At 39.1% G+C, this 27,324-nt stretch overlaps 1 protein-coding gene across 2 annotated transcripts; it reads right to left on the bottom strand.

Annotated features, from left to right (window-relative positions):
• Positions 1 to 286: 286 nt before the first annotated feature.
• On the bottom strand, positions 287 to 24,977 carry LOC121855527. Of its 2 annotated transcripts, none has more exons than XM_042350505.1 (17): positions 24,889 to 24,977; positions 23,112 to 23,219; positions 21,602 to 21,802; positions 21,136 to 21,264; positions 19,445 to 20,128; positions 18,407 to 18,547; positions 17,263 to 17,421; positions 12,149 to 12,222; positions 11,379 to 11,447; positions 10,225 to 10,252; positions 8,717 to 8,810; positions 7,031 to 7,158; positions 6,192 to 6,222; positions 5,558 to 5,705; positions 2,625 to 2,741; positions 1,425 to 1,988; positions 287 to 848 (listed from the first exon to the last, which is right to left on the bottom strand). In XM_042350505.1, the coding sequence occupies exons 1-17, from the start codon at positions 24,896 to 24,898 to the stop codon at positions 762 to 764; spliced, it is 2,772 nt and encodes a 923-aa protein (XP_042206439.1). In that variant the 5' UTR covers positions 24,899 to 24,977; the 3' UTR covers positions 287 to 761. The 2 variants fall into 2 exon arrangements, with proteins under 2 accessions (XP_042206439.1, XP_042206438.1); XM_042350504.1 differs by having other exon boundaries at positions 17,263 to 17,424.
• Positions 24,978 to 27,324: the final 2,347 nt, after the last annotated feature.

Consider the following 27,324-nt stretch of genomic DNA (forward strand, 5'->3'; position numbering starts at 1 on the left):
CCAATAATTTTAATATAATAAATGCAGAAATATTCAAGAGGCCAACTTTCTTGATACTTACTCCACTGGAAACGAATGTAAACATAGAACCAATTACTGCATTGGCGGACTAGCCGATCAGCTTATGCGCACAACAAAACATGTTTGTCGTAAGGATTTCGTTAATCGAAGTTTTGTTCGTTAATCGAACTGAAAATCCTTATGGAAGCTAATTCGTTAACCAAAATTTCATTAATCGAACCTTTTCGCTAACCGGGGGACAACTATATAAATAAGAACAACCATATACAGTATTGAGGATATTGTCATCATATAAAACTTCTTTGGGTTATGTTCTTGTCAGCTGTAAATAAACAGGTTCAGGTTTCAGTAACAAGTATTCCCAAATCTCGAAACATTTCTTGGTATACCGGGTAATTTGACTTAAATGAAGACTTAGATTAATGCTGGTCTTGTTAATACAAAGAATTGTTCACTTTATATTCATAAATAAATATTACACAAATTAACACTTCAAAAGAACTGGACCTTTAATATTTACAACTTCTTCAATCATATAATTATTAAAATGAATGGTTTATTCATTAATAACACAAACAATCAATATCTGGAAATAATTGTACAGTACCATTCATTTCTATGTGAATCTGGTCATCAAGTGACAGAAAACTAAAAGAATGACATACAAAAAGGAATAAGAACTTGACTTATTTTCCTAAAGCAACTTACACTGTGTTAGTGAACAACTAGACAAGTATCAGCTACTGATTGTATCCAAATGTTGATAATGATGTTGCTGGTGGAGGAGGTGGTGGTGGAGGAGCACTAAACAAACTCTGTCCACTCCCCTGCAAACAAAGTAAAAAAAACTCTTAAGTGGAATATTGGATTACATTTTTATTTTCATGCAGCATTGAGAGGGGTGGCTGGCCTTCTAGAGCATGAGAGGGGTGGCTGGCCTTCTAGAGCATGAGAGGGGTGGCTGGACTTCTAGTACATGAGAGGGGTGGCTGGACTTCTGGAGCATGAGAGGGGTGGCTGGCTTTCTAGAGCATGAGAGGGGTGGCTGGCCTTCAAGAGCATGAGAGGGTTGGCTGGCCTTCAAGAGCATGAGAGGGGTGGCTGGCTTTCTAGAGCATGAGAGGGGTGGCTGGACTTCTAGTACATGAGAGGAGTGGCTGGACTTCTAGTACATGAGAGGGGTGGCTGGCCTTCTGGAGCATGAGAGGGGTGGCTGGCTTTCTAGAGCATGAGAGGGGTGGCTGGCCTTCAAGAGCATGAGAGGGGTGGCTGGCCTTCTAGAGCATGAGAGAGGACACACACACACACACACACATATATACACACACACTCTCAGGATCAACAGAAGTCAATAAATACAGACAATAACCAAGACTTTACCATAAGGCATCTCAGCAACTTACTGGAGGGTAGTTAAAGAAACCTGCAGCAGGGTTGAAAGTGTGCATAGCTGGGTTGAAATTGGGTGGTGCTGCACTGTAACCTGCTGCTGCTGGGTTGTAACCATGTGGTGCAGAGTTGTAACCTGTTGAGCTGTAACTGGCTGCTGAGCTGTATCCCTGTGCTGCTGGGTTGTAATTTGGGGGTGCAGTGGAGTAGTCTGGGGGGGAAGAGGTGTAACTTGGTGTTGCAGAGGCAGGACTTAACGTGGCAGAGCCGTAGTTCTTTGTTGGGGACGTATAATCCGGCGCAGCGGAGATGTCACTCTTCGACGTAGGGTTATAACTGTGCGCGGCAGAGCCGTAACTCTGCGGCGACTCGCTCTTCTTGGAGTTAGTGTTTGGTAGACTCTCTTGGGCTGAGTCAGACTCACCTTTACTGGAGTCAACTAGTTCACTCTTGTTACTCTTATCCCTCATGTCTGGTTTATTGTGTGGATGACCTCTATTGGAGTTGGCCCTCCCTAGCTGAGCTGCCTTCTCAAGTTCCACCACTATGTTGAACTTTAGCTCAGCCTCCGAGATCAGCTGAGGAGAAGAGTCAACACATTCATATGCTATAAGTTTAGCTCAGCCTCTGAGATCAGCTGAGGAGAAGAGTCAACACATTCATATGCTATAAGTTTAGCTCAGCCTCTGAGATCAGCTGAGGAGAAGAGTCAACACATTCTTATGCTATAAGTTTAGCTCAGCCTCTGAGATCAGCTGAGGAGGAGAGTCAACACATTAATAAGCTATAAGTTTAGCTCAGCCTCTGAGATCAGCTGAGGAGAAGAGTCAACACATTCTTATGCTATAAGTTTAGCTCAGCCTCTGAGATCAGCTGAGGAGAAGAGTCAACACATTAATATTCTATAAGTTTAGCTCAGCCCCTGCTCTGCGTAATAACTCCCGTGTCCATAAAAAATGTCTATTCCCTTTATATTTTTGTCCTTATAATAATTATGATTTTTTTTATGTTTTTGCACATTATGTATCAAAAGATTGTGCGTGAATGTAACAGAGTAAAAAAATGAAGAAAATTATGTATGTGTACCTGAAATTACCAGTTGAAAAATAACAGCTCTGGCATTTTTCTGTCACTGGTTCAGTGAGCACCTCCCAGGCATTCCCTGGTAAAGTTGGGTTAGGTTGGGTATAATGTAACACAACATGTACACTCACATGAACGGTGCTGGGAGTCCTATGTTTTTCATGGAATTCTTTAAGTGACTCCAGAAGCATAGAGATAACATCTGTGGCAACATTTGCATCATCTTGGTGAATCACAGCGCTCTCAGCCTGAGGAAATAGAACACAATAACAATCACAACACTCAGCCCGGGGGAAACAGAACACATTAACAGAGCTTACTGTAGTATCAAACGTTGCCAAATTCCTTGACATGTGACAACAAGGTCTGTGGGGCCACAACTCTACACACCATAAACCAATATTACTATTGACCAAACTACAGTAATGTGATAAACCTATATGGCAGGTGGAGTTAAATTCTCTTACTATAGCTATGTTCAAATGACATTCTCCTTAATACACAAGAAATAAATCCCACTTTAGAGGCTCTGGCATCAACCATCCATTACTGTACTCAGAATTATTAAATTTACATAGAAAAATGTGTGATCACCCACCTCTACACACACACACACATGCACACAACACATATGCTACGCACGCACGCACACACACACACCAACTCCACTAAAATACTGTCTGGACAAAATACAACTCATCTTTGCACACCACAGGGCAGCACCTTCCTCTTTGTCTTTAACTCACCAGGAAGGAACCAGAACAATGATACAATAAAACTAACTCACCAGGAAGGAACCAGAACAATGATACAATAAAACTAACTCACCAGGAAGGAACCAGAACAATGATACAATAAAACTAACTCACCAGGAAGGAACCAGAACAATGATACAATAAAACTAACTCACCAGGAAGGAACCAGAACAATGATACAATAAAACTAACTCACCAGGAAGGAACCAGAACAATGATACAATAAAACTAACTCACCAGGAAGGAACCAGAACAATGAAACAATAAAACTAACTCACCAGGAAGGAACCAGAACAATGAAACAATAAAAACTAACTAAACTAACTCACCAGGAAGGAACCAGAACAATGATACAATAAAACTAACTCACCAGGAAGGAACCAGAACAATGATACAATAAAACTAACTCACCAGGAAGGAACCAGAACAATGATACAATAAAACTAACTCACCAGGAAGGAACCAGAACAATGATACAATAAAACTAACTCACCAGGAAGGAACCAGAACAATGATACAATAAAACTAACTCACCAGGAAGGAACCAGAACAATGAAACAATAAAACTAACTCACCAGGAAGGAACCAGAACAATGATACAATAAAACTAACTCACCAGGAAGGAACCAGAACAATGATACAATAAAACTAACTCACCAGGAAGGAACCAGAACAATGATACAATAAAACTAACTCACCAGGAAGGAACCAGAACAATGAAACAATAAAACTAACTCACCAGGAAGGAACCAGAACAATGATACAATAAAACTAACTCACCAGGAAGGAACCAGAACAATGATACAATAAAACTAACTCACCAGGAAGGAACCAGAACAATGATACAATAAAACTAACTCACCAGGAAGGAACCAGAACAATGATACAATAAAACTAACTCACCAGGAAGGAACCAGAACAATGATACAATAAAACTAACTCACCAGGAAGGAACCAGAACAATGATACAATAAAACTAACTCACCAGGAAGGAACCAGAACAATGATACAATAAAACTAACTCACCAGGAAGGAACCAGAACAATGATACAATAAAACTAACTCACCAGGAAGGAACCAGAACAATGATACAATAAAACTAACTCACCAGGAAGGAACCAGAACAATGATACAATAAAACTAACTCACCAGGAAGGAACCAGAACAATGATACAATAAAACTAACTCACCAGGAAGGAACCAGAACAATGATACAATAAAACTAACTCACCAGGAAGGAACCAGAACAATGATACAATAAAACTAACTCACCAGGAAGGAACCAGAACAATGATACAATAAAACTAACTCACCAGGAAGGAACCAGAACAATGATACAATAAAACTAACTCACCAGGAAGGAACCAGAACAATGAAACAATAAAACTAACTCACCAGGAAGGAACCAGAACAATGAAACAATAAAACTAACTCACCAGGAAGGAACCAGAACAATGAAACAATAAAACTAACTCACCAGGAAGGAACCAGAACAATGATACAATAAAACTAACTCACCAGGAAGGAACCAGAACAATGATACAATAAAACTAACTCACCAGGAAGGAACCAGAACAATGAAACAATAAAACTAACTCACCAGGAAGGAACCAGAACAATGATACAATAAAAACTAACTCACCAGGAAGGAACCAGAACAATGATACAATAAAACTAACTCACCAGGAAGGAACCAGAACAATGATACAATAAAACTAACTCACCAGGAAGGAACAGAACAATGAAACAATAAAACTAACTCACCAGAAGGAACCAGAACAATGATACAATAAAACTAACTCACCAGGAAGGAACCAGAACAATGAAACAATAAAACTAACTCACCAGGAAGGAACCAGAACAATGAAACAATAAAACTAACTCACCAGGAAGGAACCAGAACAATGAAACAATAAAACTAACTCACCAGGAAGGAACCAGAACAATGATACAATAAAACTAACTCACCAGGAAGGAACCAGAACAATGATACAATAAAACTAACTCACCACCAGGAAGGAACCAGAACAATGATACAATAAAACTAACTCACCAGGAAGGAACCAGAACAATGATACAATAAAACTAACTCACCAGGAAGGAACCAGAACAATGATACAATAAAACTAACTCACCAGGAAGGAACCAGAACAATGATACAATAAAACTAACTCACCAGGAAGGAACCAGAACAATGATACAATAAAACTAACTCACCAGGAAGGAACCAGAACAATGATACAATAAAACTAATTCACCAGGAAGGAACCAGAACAATGATACAAAAAAAGCAACAATTACTAACTTACCAGTTTCTTAAGCAGTGGTCCAGCAGTTTCTCCTGAGAGGTGTTCACGGGGTGGTGCAAACATCGGGGGTGGTGCTAACATCGGGGGAGGTGCTAACATCGGAGGTGGTGCTAACATCGGTGGAGGTCTGGAGAAGTTTACCTCACTCCTGGGACATAACACACCTGTCACTTGTATATTACACTATATATAACAAGTAAATAACAATGTCTTATTTATTAGCACAGTAGCTTTTTCAGCTGATAACTTGAGTCTATATGTCTATCAACACAGTGAGTCTATGTATCTGTCTATTAGCATATTGAGTCTATCTATCTATTTACATACTGAATCTAATTATCCATCTACACTCTGAGTCTTACTATCTATCTACATATATTATCTCTATCTATCTATCTGTCTACATACTGAGTCTTACTATCGATCTATATACATACACTAACTCTATCTATCTATCTAGCTACACACTGAGTATCTGTCTACATACAGCTATCTATCTACATGTTGAGAGTAATATAGACAATATAAACAAGGCTGGACCAGGTGAAATAATGTAGAGTGAAATAAACTAAACAATGAAAGTATAATGCTATAATGTACTGTATATTATCCCAAGTCAATAAAACTAAAGTACCTTATTAATGGATCACTTCTGCTATATCCATCTGAAAAAAACAAAAAATAAATTAATCTAATTTTATAAACAATGGAGATAAATGAGGGTTCAAGCCTAACAACACCACTAAGTAACAGAGCCACAGAGGTCACATTCATTACTTGTAGAACAATTCAGGAGGAGAAAACCCCACACTCTCGCCTTATACAACACCTTGTGGACAAGTCTAACATCAGTGCCAATGAGACAAACTGCACACTTATCTCATCCTATATAGTTGAAGAGTAAGAGCACTGATACATCTGTCCTCAAGAAGGTTGCTGACTAGAGTGAGGAGGCTGCTTCTGTGAACCTTTTTCATGATATTACCAAACAAGTTATATCTGTTATGATTTGTCACACTCCCATGCCTCAGGACAAACTACTGTATGACCTCTGAAACTCTCAGCTTGGGTGAACGTATTCACAGTTACTTCCTGGTGTACATAATGTTATAAGAAATACGCACTCATCATCATCATCAACATTTTACAGCCATTTTCCATTTATTTAATTTAAAAAAAATATATATTACTGTAGAATCATGTTTAATAATAAATGAATATTATTCTAAATGTTTCTAATCATGATGGTCATAAGACACATCAAAAGGACTTAATTATTACAGAGGAAATATGAACTGACACACTCCGGTAGCATCTTCTTTACCAAAGTCCAGTGTAGCTCAGTGATACTAAGTTAACATACTCATGCTGGTATCCTTATGAAAGAAAGAAGCTAAAGTTAATCTAACATACAGTATTATCTTTCAAGGAAGTTTTGTTAAAAAGTTTTGGAAACAAAGCAGATCATCTTACTTTGTTCGTACTGGTCTTGTCGACCCTCGGGGTAATGCTCTTGCTGCTCTGGGAAGTTACGACCTTGGTAGTCACGTTCTTTACGTCCTGAGCCAACACGCTCCTGAGGATATTTATTGTTCTCCTCCCTAGGAAAAAAATATTAATACAGTACGTATACATATGAGCAAGCACTCCTTATTTATTGTGAGGGTTCCAATCCTGAAAACTCTTATACAGTCGGTTCTCCTATAACGCCTGTCTTCGTAGCGTGATTTGGTTATACAGCGACGAAGGCATCCGGGAACATATTTTCTTTAACATGAAGCGATTTGGATATAACTCGAGTGAGAAAACGGTACCACAGTAATGTATGTCATTTGAGCAGGAATAAGCGGTTATGCAGTCACCTCAGAGAAGCCTCACAACAACACGGGATGCTGCCCACCCATGCCACACCACCCCACAGTCTTTGTTTACCTTTCATATGTATTAGACGTGTAATTGCGGGCTGTACTTTACCTTAGTGTCAACTTTATTGCTTTTAATTACAATAAGTGGCAAGGGAGTGAAGCGTTCTGCTAATGGTGGTAGTGGAAGTGAAGTGAAAAGAAGAAAAGCTATAAATCTTAAACAAAAGCCAGATGTGATAAAGCAATATGAACAGAACGAAAGAACTCATGACATTATTCAAGCAATGGGACTTACCGAATCCATGTTACGCACTATTTGTGAAAATTTTGAAAAAATAAAGGCAAGTTGTAGTACAGCACTGCAACACAACTAAGTGCAAGTCACAGTGCCAGGGCAAGGCCCAAGATAATACCAGACTGAAAAACTTCTCAGTGTGTGTATAGAGAGCAAACAAAGATGTCATCTGGTACCAACTTTTTAACAATAAAATAAAAGGAATTTTTAACTTAAGAAGACCTGAAAACAAAGTATGAGCCTGAGAATATCCACCAATTTACTGTAAGGAGAGGGTGGTTTGTTGGCTTTAAAAACCATTTCAACTTGCACAATGTGAAGTTGAATGGAGAAGTTGCGGGCACAGATGAACTCACTGCTGCCAGCTTCCCTGGCATCCTCAAAACAGTGGTTTAGGAAAGGGGCTACACTCCTAATCAAATTTTTAACACAGATGAAGCAGGTCTGTACTGTAAGAGGATGCCTTCTAGGTCGTATATCTCTAAGGAAGAGGCAAAAAATCCAGGGTTCAAAGCAGCCAAGGATTGACTCTCTGTCAAGGTGGAAGCTAACGTGAGTGGCGATTACCAGCTAAAACCAGTTGTTGTGTACCACTCGGCTAGCCCTCACGCACTCAAAGGATACATACCCGGTAAGGGCTAACCTGGGGGGAAATTTTGGATCCAGCAAAAAAGGTTGGATGACTGGCCATTTTTTTCTGACTACAGTATGTATTATTAAAATAAGCGCTGTCATTATAAAAGAACACACATAAACTAACATTAATATAACAACTTGTAAAGAAAATTTGTCAGTCATGTTGGTGTTCACAAACCTACCACACTACAATGCCATATTCTTCAAGAACATAAGAGAACTGACTGTCCAATACTATGTGAAAGTGTGATATGGATAACTAATTTTCTCATCAATATTGCTGTAGTTTGGAAAGACTGGAGACAACACTGTACAGCAGTTTGATTGTATGGCACAAAACACAATGTAACTTGAGTACTGTACCTGAAAGAAGCTGGTTGTAAGAGACGACCGGTGGGTGAGTCAACTTCCTGCCCAGGTTTGCCCGTGTCATCCGAGGTACCAACTCCAGAAGTTCCTAAAAAAGAAAAGAAACAAATATGGTCATGACTACACACTGTAATGTATTATTATCTTTACATTCACTGACTATTATTTTTACCTTTCTCTCACCACTGTATCTGTACAGTGGGTCAAGATGTAGAGAAACATCAGTGAAGGGGAGATACAAGAGTGAACATGGTGTCAGGAGATTTTGGGGAAAGGAACGTCTGCTGATGGGTGATAAAGGATTGTGGAAAGCAACAGGGGTGAACCTGATTACCGGTACTTTTGGAGTTTTATTGCGGAAGGGAAGAACCAAAGTAGAATACTATTCTTGTTTTATTGCTGCAAGAATGACTGATTGAAAACAAGTGATGGAAAAATGTGTGAGAATATTTAATAATTTCTGGCAACTTTATACTGTACAATACTGTACTATGTGAAGGGAAGGGAGCATCTAATTTCATGTTGGCTAAATTGTACAGTGACTTTGTTTCAATATACTGAATTGGTAGTGAAAGTAAGATTTTATACTGAAGAGAACACAAAAAAGTTTAAACATAAACAGGCAGTCTCTGAGTTATGAACAGGTTACATTCCTGGTCCCTGTTCATAAGTCGATCAGTTCGTAAGTCAGAACAGTGTTAATTCCAAAGATTAGGTTAGGTTAAACACAACCCTACCCATACAAAACAACAATAATATAAATACCTGTAAAATCTGTCAATAAAATTATGCTAAACATTATAAAGTAATGTAAAAAGTAAAATTTCAATTACAGGATTTTGTGAAGAATATACAGTACAGTATTGGGATCCCATTCTTAAGTTCAGGTGTTTGTAACTCAAGGACTGTCTGTACTGGCATTATTGTATTGTACAGTACTAATATTAAGTAAGAGCATCAGCACTCACTTGTAAAGGTCAATAATCAGATACAGTTAGTCAATCCTCAACAGGTGAACCTATCATACAGTTAACACTCCAGGAGATACAGTTAGTCAATCCTCAACAGGTGAACCTATCATACAGTTAACACTCCAGGAGATACAGTTAGTCAATCCTCAACAGGTGAACCTATCATACAGTTAACACTCCAGCAGATACAGTTAGTCAATCCTCAACAGGTGAACCTATCATACAGTTAACACTCCAGCAGATACAGTTAGTCAATCCTCAACAGGTGAACCTATCATACAGTTAACACTCCAAGAGATACAGTTAGTCAATCCTCAACAGGTGAACCTATCATACAGTTAACACTCCAAGAGATACAGTTAGTCAATCCTCAACAGGTGAACCTATCATACAGTTAACACTCCAAGAGATACAGTTAGTCAATCCTCAACAGGTGAACCTATCATACAGTTAACACTCCAGGAGATACAGTTAGTCAATCCTCAACAGTTTAAACCTTTCATACAGTGAGAAGAAAAATACAATACTCACCCTTCATCTTCTCCCACAGATTCTTTTTCTGCAATGAAACAAAAATAAGTTAAGTATAATTCAAACTGACAAGACAAATTATGGCAACGCTTCACACACCCAGAATACAGAGTGCGACAATTGAGTGGACACCGCACTCACCTGCTGTTCCATGGGTCGGTGGTTCGATCCCCAGGCATTCCTGGTTCACTCAGCTCTAACTGAGTACCTAATTTTACAGTTTGGGGAACTGAATGCAGTCGAGTGCAATGCCGGCCATGCTGCCTCCTTGTATACCAAAGGCTTAGTAAACAGTGTGTTGTATCCAGACTGTCCCTAACGGGCAATCATGACTTTGGGCCCCACTTCCACTTTTTCATCCGACAAAAATTGACTTAAATGTCTGTCTTACACTAATTAAAACAAATTTGTCACAAGTTGACAAATATCACTGACCCTTGAACAAAGTATCTGACAATTCATTTTCCTCTCCCATTTTTGTTGGGTGGATCAACAGGCAGGGAAACCTTCAACAACATGGGGAGTTGTGCAAGTCAAGAAAAGAAACTCAAAAAAATAAAAAATAAACTGCCTAGACAATAAGCAGAAATGCCCACACATACTTGATCTAATCCTCATCTTGGACAGCAAGTTTACAGTGAGTCTTTAATATCTAAGATGATCCAAAATACTTCAAAACCGGTGACTGTGCAGCACACCAAGCAGAGCACAGTAGTGGGGCCCATTCATGCCATCACCATCACACATAATATGACTCCAACAATCATGATCCAATATAATTTTTTTCATTCTATTTTACATAATTCTAACATTGGAAATGCTCAATAATTTTAAACTTTATATATCCTTAATGTTTTAAAAAGTTCACATACTGTATAAATAAACATTACTCTTTTAAGTTTTCACATGTATACTTTTTAATGTCTTACAAGTAAATTTTAAATTTCAATATGTGACAAATGTGTACGAGCCCCCAATGCTGCGTCCACCTGGCCACCACACACTTAAAATTAAAAATGTTAATAACATGGAAATGATTAATTGTCTCCTGTATATATAAACATTAAACACACCACCTTACCCTACCTAATTTTTCTGCAACAGCCAGGCAGACCCTGAGTCACCTTCACCATGTGTAACACTTTCACTGTTACCTTTAAATGTTTCATTCCTCCACAGTGAAGATCCAATGACTTCTTCTCACTCATGTCCGCAAAGCAAAGCTGTAAGTAATGAACAGTAACTGATTAAAAACTTGATGAAAAAAATATTACTGACCAAATTATGCCTACCAGAGTTTATTTTTTCTCTGAAAGAACTTGTATGAAATATGTGGCACAACTACATGAAGTAAGTTATCACTTGATTGTTCTGTAATAGTGTTCAGTCACTCGGACCTTTTATTATACTCAGTAGCTGTCACTTGTTATAACAATAACATTATACTCAACAGCTGTCACTTGTTATAACAATAACATTATACTCAACAGCTGTCACTTGTTATAACAATAACATTATACTCAGCAGCTGTCAATAGTTATAACACTAACATTATACTCAGCAGCTGTCACTTGTTATAGCAATAACATTATACTCAGTAGCTGTCACTTGTTATGACACTAACATTATACTCAGCAGCTGTCACTTTTTATGACACTAACATTATACTCAGTAGCTGCCACTTGTTATAACACTAACATTGCACTCATTAGCTGCCACTTGCTATAACACAACACTATTCTACAAAGTAATCTTGTATCATAACTTGTATTCGTCTCCAAGTGTCTTGTGGCAACTTTCATTCTTTTCACTTTCCATCACATTTATTGCACCAAGAGTAAAACATTGATCTTTGCCTGGACACTGACTGTACTGTACAGTACTGTACTACAACATGATCTGCTTCATGCAACGATGGTCTTACCTCACAATAGTATCCCATCTTTCCTCCCTGGTCTTTGAGGATTTTTACCGTCACGAAAGAACCGTATTCTTCGGCTTGAAAAGAATAAGTTTGTAAGAAATCACGACCACCTACGGTAAACGTGTTGATTCTAGTCATTTTTTTGTGTGTCAATATATTGTACTTGTCAATGTGAACCTCAGCTAAACTCATCAATAAGGATTACCTTCCAAATATACTGTACTGTACATTGGTCCCTCGGTTAACGAGCACAATCCGTTCCAGCAGGTTGTTCGTTAACCGAAACCATTGTTTCAATGGGTTTTTGGGTAATTCGTTCCAGCTCACCGAAAATTGCCTAAATTCAACAAAAAAGGTAGAAAAGTTCACTTACTTTGAGGTGTGTATGTAGAAGGCTCCTGGATGATGATGATGATGATGATGATGGGAATTATAATGGGGGTGGAGGAGATAAGAGAAGAGAAGGCATTGGGGTGGAAGAGAAGTTACCCCATGGTGCCATTTCACCCATAAAATTTTAGTACTCTTGGTGTGATTCAAGATTATTTTCTTTAAATCAACACTGCACTGCATTATATATTGTCAATATGTAAAATAAATTTAAAAATGACCAATAATTTGCTTGCAAACACAGAAAAAAGCATTTAGTTGAAGAGAGTCTCAAGCAAGATGTTACCTCCACTGAAAAGACAGAGACTGGCGCCTGTTTGGTGTGTTGCCAGGCTGGATGGCGCGCATGAAACTAGTTTCCTTACCTTCAATTATGTTCAATAATTGTTAAATTGACTAAAAATTTAATATTAAACTTTTAAAATTATTGAATAGTAAAAACATCTTGATATTTACTAAAATACTAAGGAATTTAAGCCCTAAAACCAATTACTGTATTGGCGGACTAAAACTACAGCTGGTGGACCGCCAAATGCAAGCAAAAACATGTTGAGGTGGCTCGTAAAAAACTTGTTAATCGAGGGATTGCTCGTTAACCGAAGTTAAGAATCTTATGGAAGGTAAATCGTTAACCGAAATTTCGTTAACCGAGGCGCTCGTTAACCGAGGGATCACTGTACAGTGTTGTACTGTAAATGTGAACCTCAACTAAACTCATCAATAAGGATTATCTTCCTAATATACTCAACTAAACTCATCAATAAGGATTATCTTCCTAATATACTGTACAGTGTTGTACTGTAAATGTGAACCTCAACTAAACTCATCAATAAGGATTATCTTCCTAATATACTGTACAGTGTTGTACTGTAAATGTGAACCTCAACTAAACTCACCAATAAGGATTATCTTCCTAATATACTGTACAGTGTTGTACTGTAAATGTGAACCTCAACTAAACTCATCAATAAGGATTATCTTCCTAATATACTGTACAGTGTTGTACTGTAAATGTGAACCTCAACTAAACTCATCAATAAGGATTATCTTCCTAATATACTGTACAGTGTTGTACTGTAAATGTGAACCTCAGCTAAACTCATCAATAAGGATTATCTTCCTCAATATACTGTACAGTGTTGTACTGTAAAATGTGAACCCTAACTAAACTCATCAATAAGGATTATCTTCCTAATATACTGTACAGTGTTGTACTGTAAATGTGAACCTCAACTAAACTCATCAATAAGGATTATCTTCCTAATATACTGTACAGTGTTGTACTGTAAATGTGAACCTCAGCTAAACTCATCAATAAGGATTATCTTCCTAATATACTGTACAGTGTTGTACTATAAATGTGAACCTCAACTAAACTCACCAATAAGGATTATCTTCCTAATATACTGTACAGTGTTGTACTATAAATGTGAACCTCAACTAAACTCACCAATAAGGATTATCTTCCTAATATACTGTACAGTGTTGTACTGTAAATGTGAACCTCAACTAAACTCATCAATAAGGATTATCTTCCTAATATACTGTACAGTGTTGTACTGTAAATGTGAACCTCAACTAAACTCATCAATAAGGATTATCTTCCTAATATACTGTACAGTGTTGTATCTTCTAATATACTGTACAGTGTTGTACTGTAAATGTGAACCTCAACTAAGCTCATCAATAAGGATTATCTTCCTAATATACTGTACAGTGTTGTACTGTAAATGTGAACCTCAGCTAAACTCACCAATAAGGATTATCTTCCTAATATACTGTACAGTGTTGTACTGTAAATGTGAACCTCAACTAAACTCATCAATAAGGATTATCTTCCTAATATACTGTACAGTGTTGTACTGTAAATGTGAACCTCAACTAAACTCATCAATAAGGATTATCTTCCTAATATACTGTACAGTGTTGTACTGTAAATGTGAACCTCAACTAAACTCATCAATAAGGATTATCTTCCTAATATACTGTACAGTGTTGTACTGTAAATGTGAACCTCAACTAAACTCATCAATAAGGATTATCTTCCTAATATACTGTACAGTGTTGTACTGTAAATGTGAACCTCAACTAAACTCATCAATAAGGATTACCTTCCTAATATACTGTACAGTGTTGTACTGTAAATGTGAACCTCAACTAAACTCATCAATAAGGATTATCTTCCTAATATACTGTACAGTGTTGTACTGTAAATGTGAACCTCAACTAAACTCATCAATAAGGATTGTCCTCCTAATATACTGTACAGTGTTGTACTGTAAATGTGAACCTCAACTAAACTCATCAATAAGGATTATCTTCCTAATATACTGTACAGTGTTGTACTATAAATGTGAACCTCAACTAAACTCATCAATAAGGATTATCTTCCTAATATACTGTACAGTGTTGTACTGTAAATGTGAACCTCAACTAAACTCATCAATAAGGATTATCTTCCTAATATACTGTACAGTGTTGTACTGTAAATGTGAACCTCAACTAAACTCATCAATAAGGATTATCTTCCTAATATACTGTACAGTGTTGTACTATAAATGTGAACCTCAACTAAACTCATCAATAAGGATTATCTTCCTAATATACTGTACAGTGTTGTACTGTAAATGTGAACCTCAACTAAACTCATCAATAAGGATTATCTTCCTAATATACTGTACAGTGTTGTACTATAAATGTGAACCTCAACTAAACTCATCAATAAGGATTATCTTTCTAATATACTTTGTACAGTGTTGTTACTGTAAATGTGAACCTCAACTAAACTCATCAGCCAAGTTATCAGCTACTAATATACTGGCAGTGTTGTACTGTAAATGTGAACCTCCAACTAAACTCACCAATAAGATGTCTTCTAATACTGTACAGTGTTGTACTGTAAATGTGAACCTCAACTAAACTCATCAATAGGGATTATCTTCCTAATATACTGTACAGTGTTGTGCTGTAAATGTGAACCTCAATAAACTCATCAATAGGATTATCTTCTAATATACTGTACAGTGTTGTACTGTAAATGTGAACCTCAACTAAACTCATCAATAAGGATTATCTTCTAATATACTGTACAGTGTTGTACTGTAAATGTGAACCTCAACTAAACTCATCAATAAGTTATCTTCCTAATATACATGCAGTGTTGGCACTGTAAATGTGAACTCAATAAACTCATCAGCCAAGGATTATCTTCCTAATATACTGTACAGTGTTGTACTGTAAATGTGTGAACCTCAACTAAACTCATCAATAAGGATTATCTTCTAATATACTGTACAGTGTTGTACTATAAATGTGAACCTCAACTAAACTCATCAATAAGGATTATCTTCCTAATATACTGTACAGTGTTGTACTGTAAATGTGAACCTCAACTAAACTCATCAATAAGGATTATCTTCCTAATATACTGTACAGTGTTGTACTATAAATGTGAACCTCAACTAAACTCATCAATAAGGATTATCTTCCTAATATACTGTACAGTGTTGTACTGTAAATGTGAACCTCAACTAAACTCATCAATAAGGATTATCTTCCTAATATACTGTACAGTGTTGTACTGTAAATGTGAACCTCAACTAAACTCATCAATAAGGATTATCTTCCTAATATACTGTACAGTGTTGTACTGTAAATGTGAACCTCAGCTAAACTCATCAATAAGGATTATCTTCCTAATATACTGTACAGTGTTGTACTGTAAATGTGAACCTCAACTAAGCTTCATCAATAAGGATTATCTTCCTAATATGCTGTACAGTGTTGTACTGTAAATGTGAACCTCAGCCTAAACTCATCATGGGATTATCTTCCTATTATGCCAGCCACCAGTGTTGTACTGTAAATGCTGAACCTCAGCTAAACTCATCAATAGAGTTATCTTCCTAATATACTGTACAGTGTTGTACTGTAAATGTGAACCTCAACTAAACTCATCAGCCAAGTTATCTTCTAATAATATACTGTACAGTGTTTGTACGCTGTAAATGTGAACTCAGCCTTCGCTTCCATCAATAGGATTATCTTCTAATATACTGCATGCAGTGTTGTACTGTAAATGTGAACCTCCAGCTAAACTCATCAATAAGGATTATCTTCCTAATATGCTGTACAGTGGCCTGGCAATGTGAACCTCAACTAAAACTCATCAATAAGGATTATCTTCCTAATATACTGTACAGTGTTGTACTGTAAATGTGAACCTCAACTAAACTCATCAATAAGGATTATCTTCCTAATATACTGTACAGTGTTGTACTGTAAATGTGAACCTCAACTAAACTCATCAATAAGGATTATCTTCCTAATATACTGTACAGTGTTGTACTGTAAATGTGAACCTCAACTAAACTCATCAATAAGGATTGTCCTCCTCATAAGACAGGTCCTCATGGATATTATGTGCACTGCACTTGTTTGTATTCTATTAATGATTCTACACAGACAAACATGTGACTCCCAGAGAAAGAAAAGTCTAATATGAGAATCAGTGAACAACCGATAAAGGCATGCAAGTATAAGGCTGGCCAGCTGTTAATATCTTAAATGATAAAACAACTGATAAAGTATAAGGCTGGCCAGCTGTTAATATCTTAAATAAATTATTTATCATAACCAGATTGGTGTATGTGTGGGTATTAATGGCAGTTATCATGACCAGTTCAATGGGGAAGGATTGTTTTTGAACAAGAGACATAACTCACCTAATCTCCTATTTTCATCAGCAATGTACACACTCTCTTCATCATCATTGTACTCCAAAGTGTCGCTCCACTTAGTCATTTCTTTAACGTTAAAATCTCCATCTTGCCTGTGCCTCTTGTTCTCCCGGTCAAGTCCTTCAGGTGCGTCACGCTTAAATCCTGCTGAAGGTCTTTTTCTTATATTCCCTAACACTGTATAATACCAAGGAAGGTAATGGTTGTGTGGGCAGAAAATGGATATTAAAAACCAACTTCACATCTGTCAGCAGGTTAAAGTATTTCTGGTGAGCGATTTTCTTTAGGTTTTGTGTTTGTCAGTACTGAACTATGTGGTAACAATAAGTGCCTCAACCACCATAACATTACTGCAACCAGACCTAGAAACATTGTTTACTTTTATAGTTAAGCTTTAACATACACACATCTTTAACAGTCATCAATCAGCCATAAAAATACATTACGTACACCTTTTTCATAAACATATTTTAGCAGAATAAACTTTAATATGTAAACTTCAGCTAGTTAGATGTCTGCGAATGTTCTTAAAGATATTCTGTATATCAATAACTGGTTAAGTATAAAATAATATTCTTCCATTTTAATAAATGTCTTAAAGATAATTTAAACCTTCCAGTGAGAACCTTGATTATTGTGTGTTATGTTTCTTTACCATACTACATTATAATCATTGAAATACTGTACACAGAGGTACATAAAATAATGGTATATTTACACATGAAACATGCACTGTACTTATATGTATCACACCAGTACATTAAACAATTAACAGTGAGTTGTACACAATATTTCAATAATGTTAACCACAATTTTCTTATTAAACTGGGAAGTTTGTTCACTGGAAAACACAAAATAAAGTAATCCATTACAGCATTACCAAATACTGTATTGTCTTCTGAATATTTATATTATTTGTGACAGATGATTCAGCTTAATAAATACATTGTGAAAATGTGTCCAACTCAGTATAGTTGTGTACTGTATTCATATATTGTAATACAGTACTGTATACTACTGTAGTCCAATAAGGATTATTATAAGTGTGTGTGTGTGTGTGTGTGTGTGTGTGTGTGTCTACTCCTGCACACATTCACAAACATATAAACAACTACTATACATATATCACCTCTGTCAGTGCTGCCATCTCTTGGTGGTTGTGTGCCCCAAGGAGTGTTGTTAGCAGCCATCCCTGGGACCGGGTATTCTCCCATCAACGAATTCTGTTGAAACCCACGATTTCTTTGTTGTGGTCCTTTGCCCGTATTAGCTGTGAGCATCAGTGATATATTGATAGTTCTACGAGACCACTTTAACGCACCAAACACCACATAATAATTTATCACCGGCCGTTCTAACAACTGCCGCCACATTACACTGCCTTTTAGTGCTGTCAATCATGATCACAATGTTCCACAGCTTCAGGTTCTCCTTAAAGGTAAATGTGGAGACTTTTAAGTCAAGTTTAATAATGATAATTACCATTTAATGATATACAGTAGTAATGAGTTTCATAACAAATTTAATAAATGACATGACAAACTGAAACTGTAAAATGTATCAAACTCTCTCTTTCACAGGAGGATACTTACCTGTTAACCCATCCTCTGTACCTGCTTATGGCCACACTATCCTGCCACCAACCTATCCCCTGTACCTCCTTATGGCCACACTATCCTGCCACCACCCTATCCCCTGTACCTGCTTATGGGCACACTATCCTGCCACCAACCTATCCCCTGTACCTGCTTATGGCCACACTATCCTGCCACCACCCTATCCCCTGCACCTGCCTATGGGCCACACACCATCCTGCCACCACCCTATCCCTGCACCTGCCTATGGCCACACTATCCTGCCACCAACCTACCCCCTGTACCTCCTTGTGGCCACACTATCCTGCCACCACCCTATCCCCTGTACCTGCTTATGGGCACACTATCCTGCCACCAACCTATCCCCTACACCTGCTTATGGCCACACTATCCTGCCACCACCCTATCCCCTGCACCTGCCTATGGCCACACTATACGAGAAGTAAACATAAAGTATATCTGATTGTTTCCTTCACTCACCTCACTCGTAAGTCTCTTGTGACACTTACTCAATCACCTTCAAAGATTGACACACACACACTTATATGAATAAAACAATAAACAAAACGTACCATTTTCTCTATTATAGTTGTTCCTTCGCTGGTTCATCATTGGGTGTAGTTTGACAGGTTCCATGTTGGCACCCGTTGCCCCGAGAGGCATGTTGGCACCCGTTGCCCCAGGAGGCATGTTGGCACCCCTACCCCTAGAGTACATGTTGGCACCCCTACCCCCAGAATGCATGTTGGCACCTCTACCTCCAGAGTTCATGTTGGCACCTCTACCTCCAGAGTTCATGTTGGCACCTCTACCCCCAGAGTGCATGTTGGCACCTCTACCCCCAGAGTTCATGTTGGCACCTCTACCCCCAGAGTTCATGTTGGCACCTCTACCCCCAGAGTGCATGTTGGCACCCCTACCCCCAGAGTTCATGTTGGAACCCCTACCCCCAGAGTTCATGTTGGAACCCCTACCCCCAGAGTGCATGTTGGCACCTCTACCCCCAGAGTGCATGTTGGCACCCCTGCCTCCAGAGTGTATATTGGCACCCCTTCTTCCAGAGTGCATGTTGGCACCCCTTCCCCTGGAAAATGTGTTGGCACCCTTCCCCCTGGAGTGCATGCTGGCACCTGTACCCCCAGAGTACGTGTTGGCACCTGCACCACCAGAATTGTCCCCCCAACCGGGGAATTCTGACCCAGGATTTAGGTCAAATCCAATGTCTTTCTTTTGTTGCTGTCTGTTGTGCCTGTTGACTGAACATTAAATGTACATTAGTTTTAAACAACCAACATCAACTATAAATACAGAACAGTATGGTACTGTTGACTGATCATTTATCATTCCACTCACAGGAACATGTCAGGCAGGTGTGCATGTACATGTGTACAGTCAGCCAAAGATCCAGCGACCCAACTGGGTTTCGTACTGGCAATCTTACGTGGCAATACTTGGTAAAGTAAGGCTGTATGTAATGGTGATTGTGATTGGTGGATTTATTTTCGGCTGTATCACTGTCAGGATAAATGTTAAACAAACCAAAGGTAACATTTTTACAATAATAAACTATTCATCATTATTTTAGATCATGAGAAGTTTCCAAATGTTTGTATATTTGCTTAAATAATGAAGAAAATTTGATGTGAGAATCTTGTGGCAGCTGTGGTTGTGGCTGAGTTGCCAATTTATTAATATGATTTTCTTCATTTGTGTCACTCCTGACTTGCCTCTCTGCTTCATGGATGTAGACAACAGTGACAGTTAGCAACATCATCAGCTGTAATAAGATGGTACAGGACAAAGCAGGCCATCCTGCATGCATGTCCTCAGTGTAATAATCTTGATATAAAAAACATTGCTCAATGATTGGTCTGTATATTACCATTACAACACTTGTTCCAAATGACCAGATTGTACTAATAAGCCTCATTTGTTTCAGTACATCTCAAATGGAAAATTCAGTAAATTAGTTCACTCACCTTTATAATTTTCATTGTTTAAATTTATCTAACTCCTTAGGTTGACCAAAAATCCATTAAAACTTTGTACTATTATTGAAGTGAATATAAGAGAAAACTGAGCTGCATATTTACCAATGAAACCTCCAGAGGGCAAACCCAGATAAACCCTGGGCAGTAACCCTTAAAATCTTAAATGATGGTCATCATCAGTGGAAGTAAACTGATGGATTGGCAAACCATACCTACAGCTAACTTCCACAGATGATGGATGCCATCCATAGACGAAAACAAATGAGTCTTACTTTTATTAGGTTGTTGTTGTTGTTGTTGTGGTTGTTGTTGTTTGTTGCCACCATTGAGATTCTTTAAGCTGCCCAAGTTTGAGAGCAGAGTTCCTACACCACGATGGAGGGGCGCTGCTTGTTGATTATCTAGAAGAAAAAATAATTACTGTATTACAATTAATACCTGTAATGATTAACTGACATACAGTACAGTACTGTACATGAGTAATAAAGTCAAAACAAAACTATATGAAGCTCAAGAGCCTAAGATGGTATGCCTCCTGCATCATGTATGTTTCTGCCTTAAATACATCATTAAAAGTAATGCAGTTTTGTATAATCAAAAATTAAAACCCAGAAGACTTATTATGTGTGAGATAATAAAGAGAGCGATTGACTGCCAGAGCAACATTGTACATGACATCAACAATCAGTGAATGTTTCCAAGATTGAAGAAAAATAAATTATACTGTACAATATTTACTTTTTTCTCCAGCAACATTGTCCTTTTCTTCTTTTAATTCCTCTTTAACCTTAGTTGGTTCAGTCGCGTTTTTCTTGTCGTCGGCGTCGACGCTGGCCGGCGGCTCGGGCTTAAGGTCCCCCCAGCCAGTAAACTCTGCCGTGGAACTCACATCAAACCCCTGCCTTTCTTGCAACGCTGGCTTGGGCTTGGCCGCATTCACTGTCAAGTTTTACGGCACATTAGCTGATACATTATACTGTGTGGCTGCTCACTAAGATGTGTGCGTTCATGTTAACAATATTATTACTGACTTAGAACACATTCCCACCACAAAATAATAATAACAATACTAGCATTAATAATAATGGAGGACTTATTACTGCAACAAGTGACACACACACTGTCTTAAAGTAAGTACAGTACAGTACAGTACACTGTACAGTACAGTACTGTAATACAACAGTACTGTACAACAAGTGACACACACACACTGTCTTAAAGTAAGTACAGTACAGTACAGTACAGTACAGTACAGTACACTGTACAGTACAGTACTGTAATACAACAGTACTGTACAACAAGTGACACACACACACTGTCTTAAAGTAAGTACAGTACAGTACAGTACAGTACAGTACAGTACACTGTACAGTACTGTGTTGTGTTCACTCACCTGTTACACTCCATATACTGTATTACTACAGTACTGTATAACATGTGACACACACACACACACACACATACTGCCTTAAAGAAAGTACAGTACAGTACAGTACACTGTACAGTACTGTGTTGTGTTCACTCACCTGCTACACTCCATATACTGTATTACTACAGTACTGTACAACAAGTGACACACACACACTGCCTTAAAGGAAGTACAGTACAGTACACAGTACAGTACAGTACAGTACAGTACACTGTACAGTACTGTGTTGTGTTCACTCACCTGCTACACTCCATATACTGTATTACTACAGTACTGTACAACAAGTGACACACACACACTGCCTTAAAGGAAGTACAGTACAGTACACAGTACAGTACAGTACAGTACAGTACACTGTACAGTACTGTGTTGTGTTCACTCACCTGCTACACTCCATATACTGTATTACTACAGTACTGTACAACAAGTGACACACACACACTGCCTTAAAGGAAGTACAGTACAGTACACAGTACAGTACAGTACAGTACAGTACACTGTACAGTACTGTGTTGTGTTCACTCACCTGCTACACTCCATATACTGTATTACTACAGTACTGTACAACAAGTGACACACACACACTGCCTTAAAGGAAGTACGGTACAGTACACAGTACAGTACAGTACTGCATCCCCTCATCTGCCACACTCCATATATAATTATTCCTGTACTACACTACAGGTATTAAGTTCTTTATATAATGTACAGTAGAATTTGTTAAATAAAACTATCAAATTAAGTAATTTTTACACCAAGGTTAGTTTATTATACAGTATATCTAAACATTATTATCACCAACACAAACATGAGTCTCACCCTTAGGAGGCGTCTTCTTCAGCTCAGCAGCTTGGCCGCCCTTCAGTTTACCGCCCCCCATGCTGGACAGAATGGCCCCAATGCCACGCTGGAGGAGCAGCTGTGTTGCTACAATGAGAGGAACTGCTTTAGCTACTGTACAACTTTGTCTTCTCCATCCACACAAAACACACGGTAATCATCAGGGACTAGACACTTACTACACCATTGAAATTAACAGTACAAAAATAACTTAAAATGTGAAAGTTTTGTATCACTCTAGAGTAGCTATAGACTAAATCATGCTCAAGGCTCAAGGCTGTATAGTTCCATGTTTCACTTAACAAGGGTTGATGTAGTTAGGACAATGTGTATATTGGAGACAACATCAACACGTATGGAAAAGTTTATTATGTCTGTTGCCCAGGAATGTGAACTTGACTAAAAAAATAACCTAATCTCTATAACATACAACAAAATCAATATTGAAGTGATTAAAGTAATAATGATAAATAAAATTTCACTTAAAGTAAGGCAGGGTTCTGTACTAGCTTCATTTACTGTACTAGCTTTATTTACTTTAATTCAACAAGCTGGCATAACTAGCTAATATCTACATCTGACTTTCTATCATCACACACGGTCTCAGTATTTACAGGTTGAAGACAATGTTAATTACTGTATATCACAACTGTAATCTAACTTACCACTTCTCAAGTGTTAATTATAATACAGTATCATAAGTTTCCTTTTTGGTAAATCTAATCCATCATTAACCCACAGATTCTTCATATTAAATTGTAACACTTGTAAAATTAATTTGTTTTTGATAATCCAGTACATTACTGTACATACTACTCTTTTATATTTATTTAACAAACCTTTCCAATTTATGATGATAATTCACATCAGTACATAAATCTTAAAAAAAATTATGATACCTCACTATTAAGTTTACAAAAAGCTTTAAATCTGTTGGCAAGTATATAGAGTACTGTACTGTACTGGACATGAACTGGCTCCAGGATGTACTGGGCAAGCTACCTTGGTACGGGGTATCTGTACCTATGCCAGTGTTGGTCAAGTCTGGTCTTGAAACAGCTCACACTCGGTGTCGTCACAACACTCCCTGGCAGATTGTTACAAGAGTTCACAACTCTCACTCCAAAAAAGTTTGCCCTAACAATTTTTTAAACTTGTGGCTTCTTCAACCTTAAGGTGTAACCTGTAGTGGGGCGGGCATCTGCCAGTTCCAGATATGAACACTCGACTAAGTAATGTCGTCTGAGGTATAAGCCAGACAGTTGCAGGTCCTCTAATCTCTCAGGGTAACTGAGGTACCTACCAAACCTCACAGGTTTCCGGACTTCGGTTTCTTCCTGAACTAACACTGGTGGTCCTCCTTTGGACATTTTAATCAACTGACAGTCTGTAGCATATCTCGAGGACCAGACGGGGTGACAGTACTCCAGACAGGGCAGCACCTCACTCTTGAAGAGCATTATGAGGGGCGGGCCATTGTGAAGTTGTATGATGATTTTACTGTATAACTTATTATCTGTCTACCTGGGACTCAATATTTTGTCTTACGTTGTTCTATGGGTTGACTGATTTTCTTGGTAATAATTCATGACATATACAACATAATAAAACACAGTACAGCTGTAACGTACTATACAATAAACTACTGAAGACAGCACAAAACCACACACTGACAACCCTTTATCCAGTCGCTTCTATTAATGATATTTGTTTGAAAACCATTTCATTAGGTATGGAAACCCATTAAAATACTCACATTCCGACATTGGTGGACGTATGTGTAAATAAAGTAAAGAATTGATGTGATGGCAGCGTCCACCACAACAACAACATGGTCAGTGTTAGAACAATACCACGAACACTACCACCAACATATTTATTTATCCATTACTGTCTTATAAATATAAATTCAATAGATTGATAAATAATCAGTAACATTATCATTCAAGTTCACATTAGTTCATCATGTATGTTGATAGTGGAGATATAGAAGCAACCATACTGGTAGTCTGGTACAGCAGTAACGTGTCAAGAGTTCGAGGTCTGTTTGGCCCGGACACACGTGAGAAGGTGTTGTAGTGGAATTCTCCCCTACAAACGCTGTTTGTCGCTGCCTAGCCGACCCCACCAATTCCCCAGTGTGTGCCTCGTGGTCTGGGTCAACCAGCGCCGCCATACATCACGGAGCGGGGGTCAACTGCTAAGCCACGCCTAACCCCGCTATTTAAGACCTGACCTCCTGGTGATCTCTCTCTTTCTACCTACAGCCGCAGCCAGCAACACCTCCTCCTCCGCCGCTGCCTGGCGGCCCTCGCTCCTCCGCCGCTGCCTGGCGGTCCTCTCTCCCGCCGGCGAGCATGGCGACCCACAAGCTGTTCTTCTCTGAGAGTCCTCACCAACCAGCTCTCTCTACATCACGCTTGTAACCATGCTGCCTTCCCAGCACCAAGCTGCATTGTACATCCAATACAACATGTATATAGAGAGCACATTGTGAGTTTCCTTTCTCCATTCCATCCTGAGTGTGAACCAAACAATCTCGAACCCCACAGTGTACATGTTAACCAGTATGGGTCCGACCCCACCAAACATCACAGGTTTCCCGGACTTCGGTTTCTTCCTGAACTAACACTAGATAGACCAACCGCCCGAACGGCTAACAAGTTGATAAGTGGTGAAAATTATAAAAGAAAAGGTACAGGATATTGTAGTGGATTTCTCCCCTACAAACGCTGTTTGTCGCTGAGTAGCCGACCCCGCGAATTCCCCAGTGTGTGCCTCGTGGTCTGGGTCAACCAGCGCCGCCATACATCACGGAGGTCAACTACTAAGTCACGCCTACCCCCGCTTTTTAAGACCTGACCTCGTGGTGACCTCTTTCTTCTTCTAGCTACAGCCGCAGCAAGCTACACCACCTCCTCCGCCGCTGCCTGGCGGCCCTCGCTCCCGCCAGCGAGCATGGCGACCCACAAGCTGTCCTCTGAGCACCCTCACCAACCAGCTCTCTCTTCATCACGCTTGTAACCACGCTGCCACTTCCCAGCACCAAGCTGCATTGTACATCCAATACAACATGTATACAGAGAGCACATTGTAGTGGAATTCTCCCCTACAAACGCTGTTTGTCGCTGCCTAGCTGACCCCACCAATTCCCCAGTGTATGCCTCGTGGTCTAGGTCAACCAGCGCCGCCATACACCACGGAGCGGGGGTCAACTGCTAAACCACGCCTACCCCCGCTATTTAAGACCTGACCTCGTGGGGATCTGTCTCTCTTTCTACCTACACCAACCAGCCAGCAACACCTCCGCCTGCCTGGCGGTCCTCGCTCCTCCGCCTGCCTGGCGGTCCTCCCTCCCGCTGGCAAGCATGGCGACCCACAAGCTGTCCTTCTCTGAGCGTCCTCACCAACCAGCTCTCTCTACATCACGCTTGTAACCATGCTGCCTTCCCAGCACCAAGCTGCATTGTACATCCAATACAACATGTATATAGAGAGCACATTGTGAGTTTCCTTTCTCCATCCAATCCTGAGTGTGAACCAAACATCCTGAACCCCACAACAATGTGACTTTCTTTTCTCCATCCCATCCTGAGTGTGAACCCAAACAACCCGTACCCCACAATATCACAGATATCACAGTACAGATATCTAGACGGTCTGTCCCTCGTAACGATCTTCAAGAGTGAAGTGCTTCCCATCTGGAGTACTGTCACCCCGTCTGGTCCCCGAGATATGCTAGGGACTGTCAGTTGGTTGAAAATGTTCAAAGGAGGGCCACCAGACTGGTGCCTGCATTTCGGCACCTCAACTACCCTGAGAGATTGGAGCGCCTAAACTTGCCTAGCTTATACTAGACGGACAAGGGGCGACCTATTTGAGGTGTATAAGCATCTCAGGGGGCACTACTCAGTCGAGTGTCCTTTCTTGAAGCTGGCGGACGCTCGCCCCACAAGGGGTCACAGCTCAAGATTGAAGAAGCCGCAGGTCCAGAAAACTGTGAGGGCAAACTTTTTCGGAGTGAGAGTTGTAAACTCTTGGAACAATCTACCAGAAAGTGTTGTGACGGCACCAAGAGTGGAGCAGGTTCAGGTACATTCAGGAGCCGGTGCATGCCCAGTACTTGCCAACAGTGCATAACAGAGACGTGACCGATCGCCCAAGCGGCTAACGAGCCGTTCAGTGGTGAAGA

This window comes from Homarus americanus, unplaced genomic scaffold, assembly GCF_018991925.1.
Source record: "Homarus americanus isolate GMGI-L3 unplaced genomic scaffold, GMGI_Hamer_2.0 scaffold48406, whole genome shotgun sequence".
NCBI lineage: Eukaryota > Metazoa > Arthropoda > Malacostraca > Decapoda > Nephropidae > Homarus > Homarus americanus.

What these genes read in the sequence shown, in the direction of transcription:
- LOC121855527 (XM_042350504.1), bottom strand. An exon ending in GAAGAAGACGCCTCCTAAGG is followed by an intron (nt 21,803 to 23,111) that starts GTGAGACTCATG and finishes AAAACTTGACAG; the next exon opens with TGAATGCGGCCAAGCCCAAG. An exon ending in TGATGAAAATAGGAGATTAG is followed by an intron (nt 12,223 to 17,262) that starts GTGAGTTATGTC and finishes ATTCTTTTCAAG; the next exon opens with CCGAAGAATACGGTTCTTTC.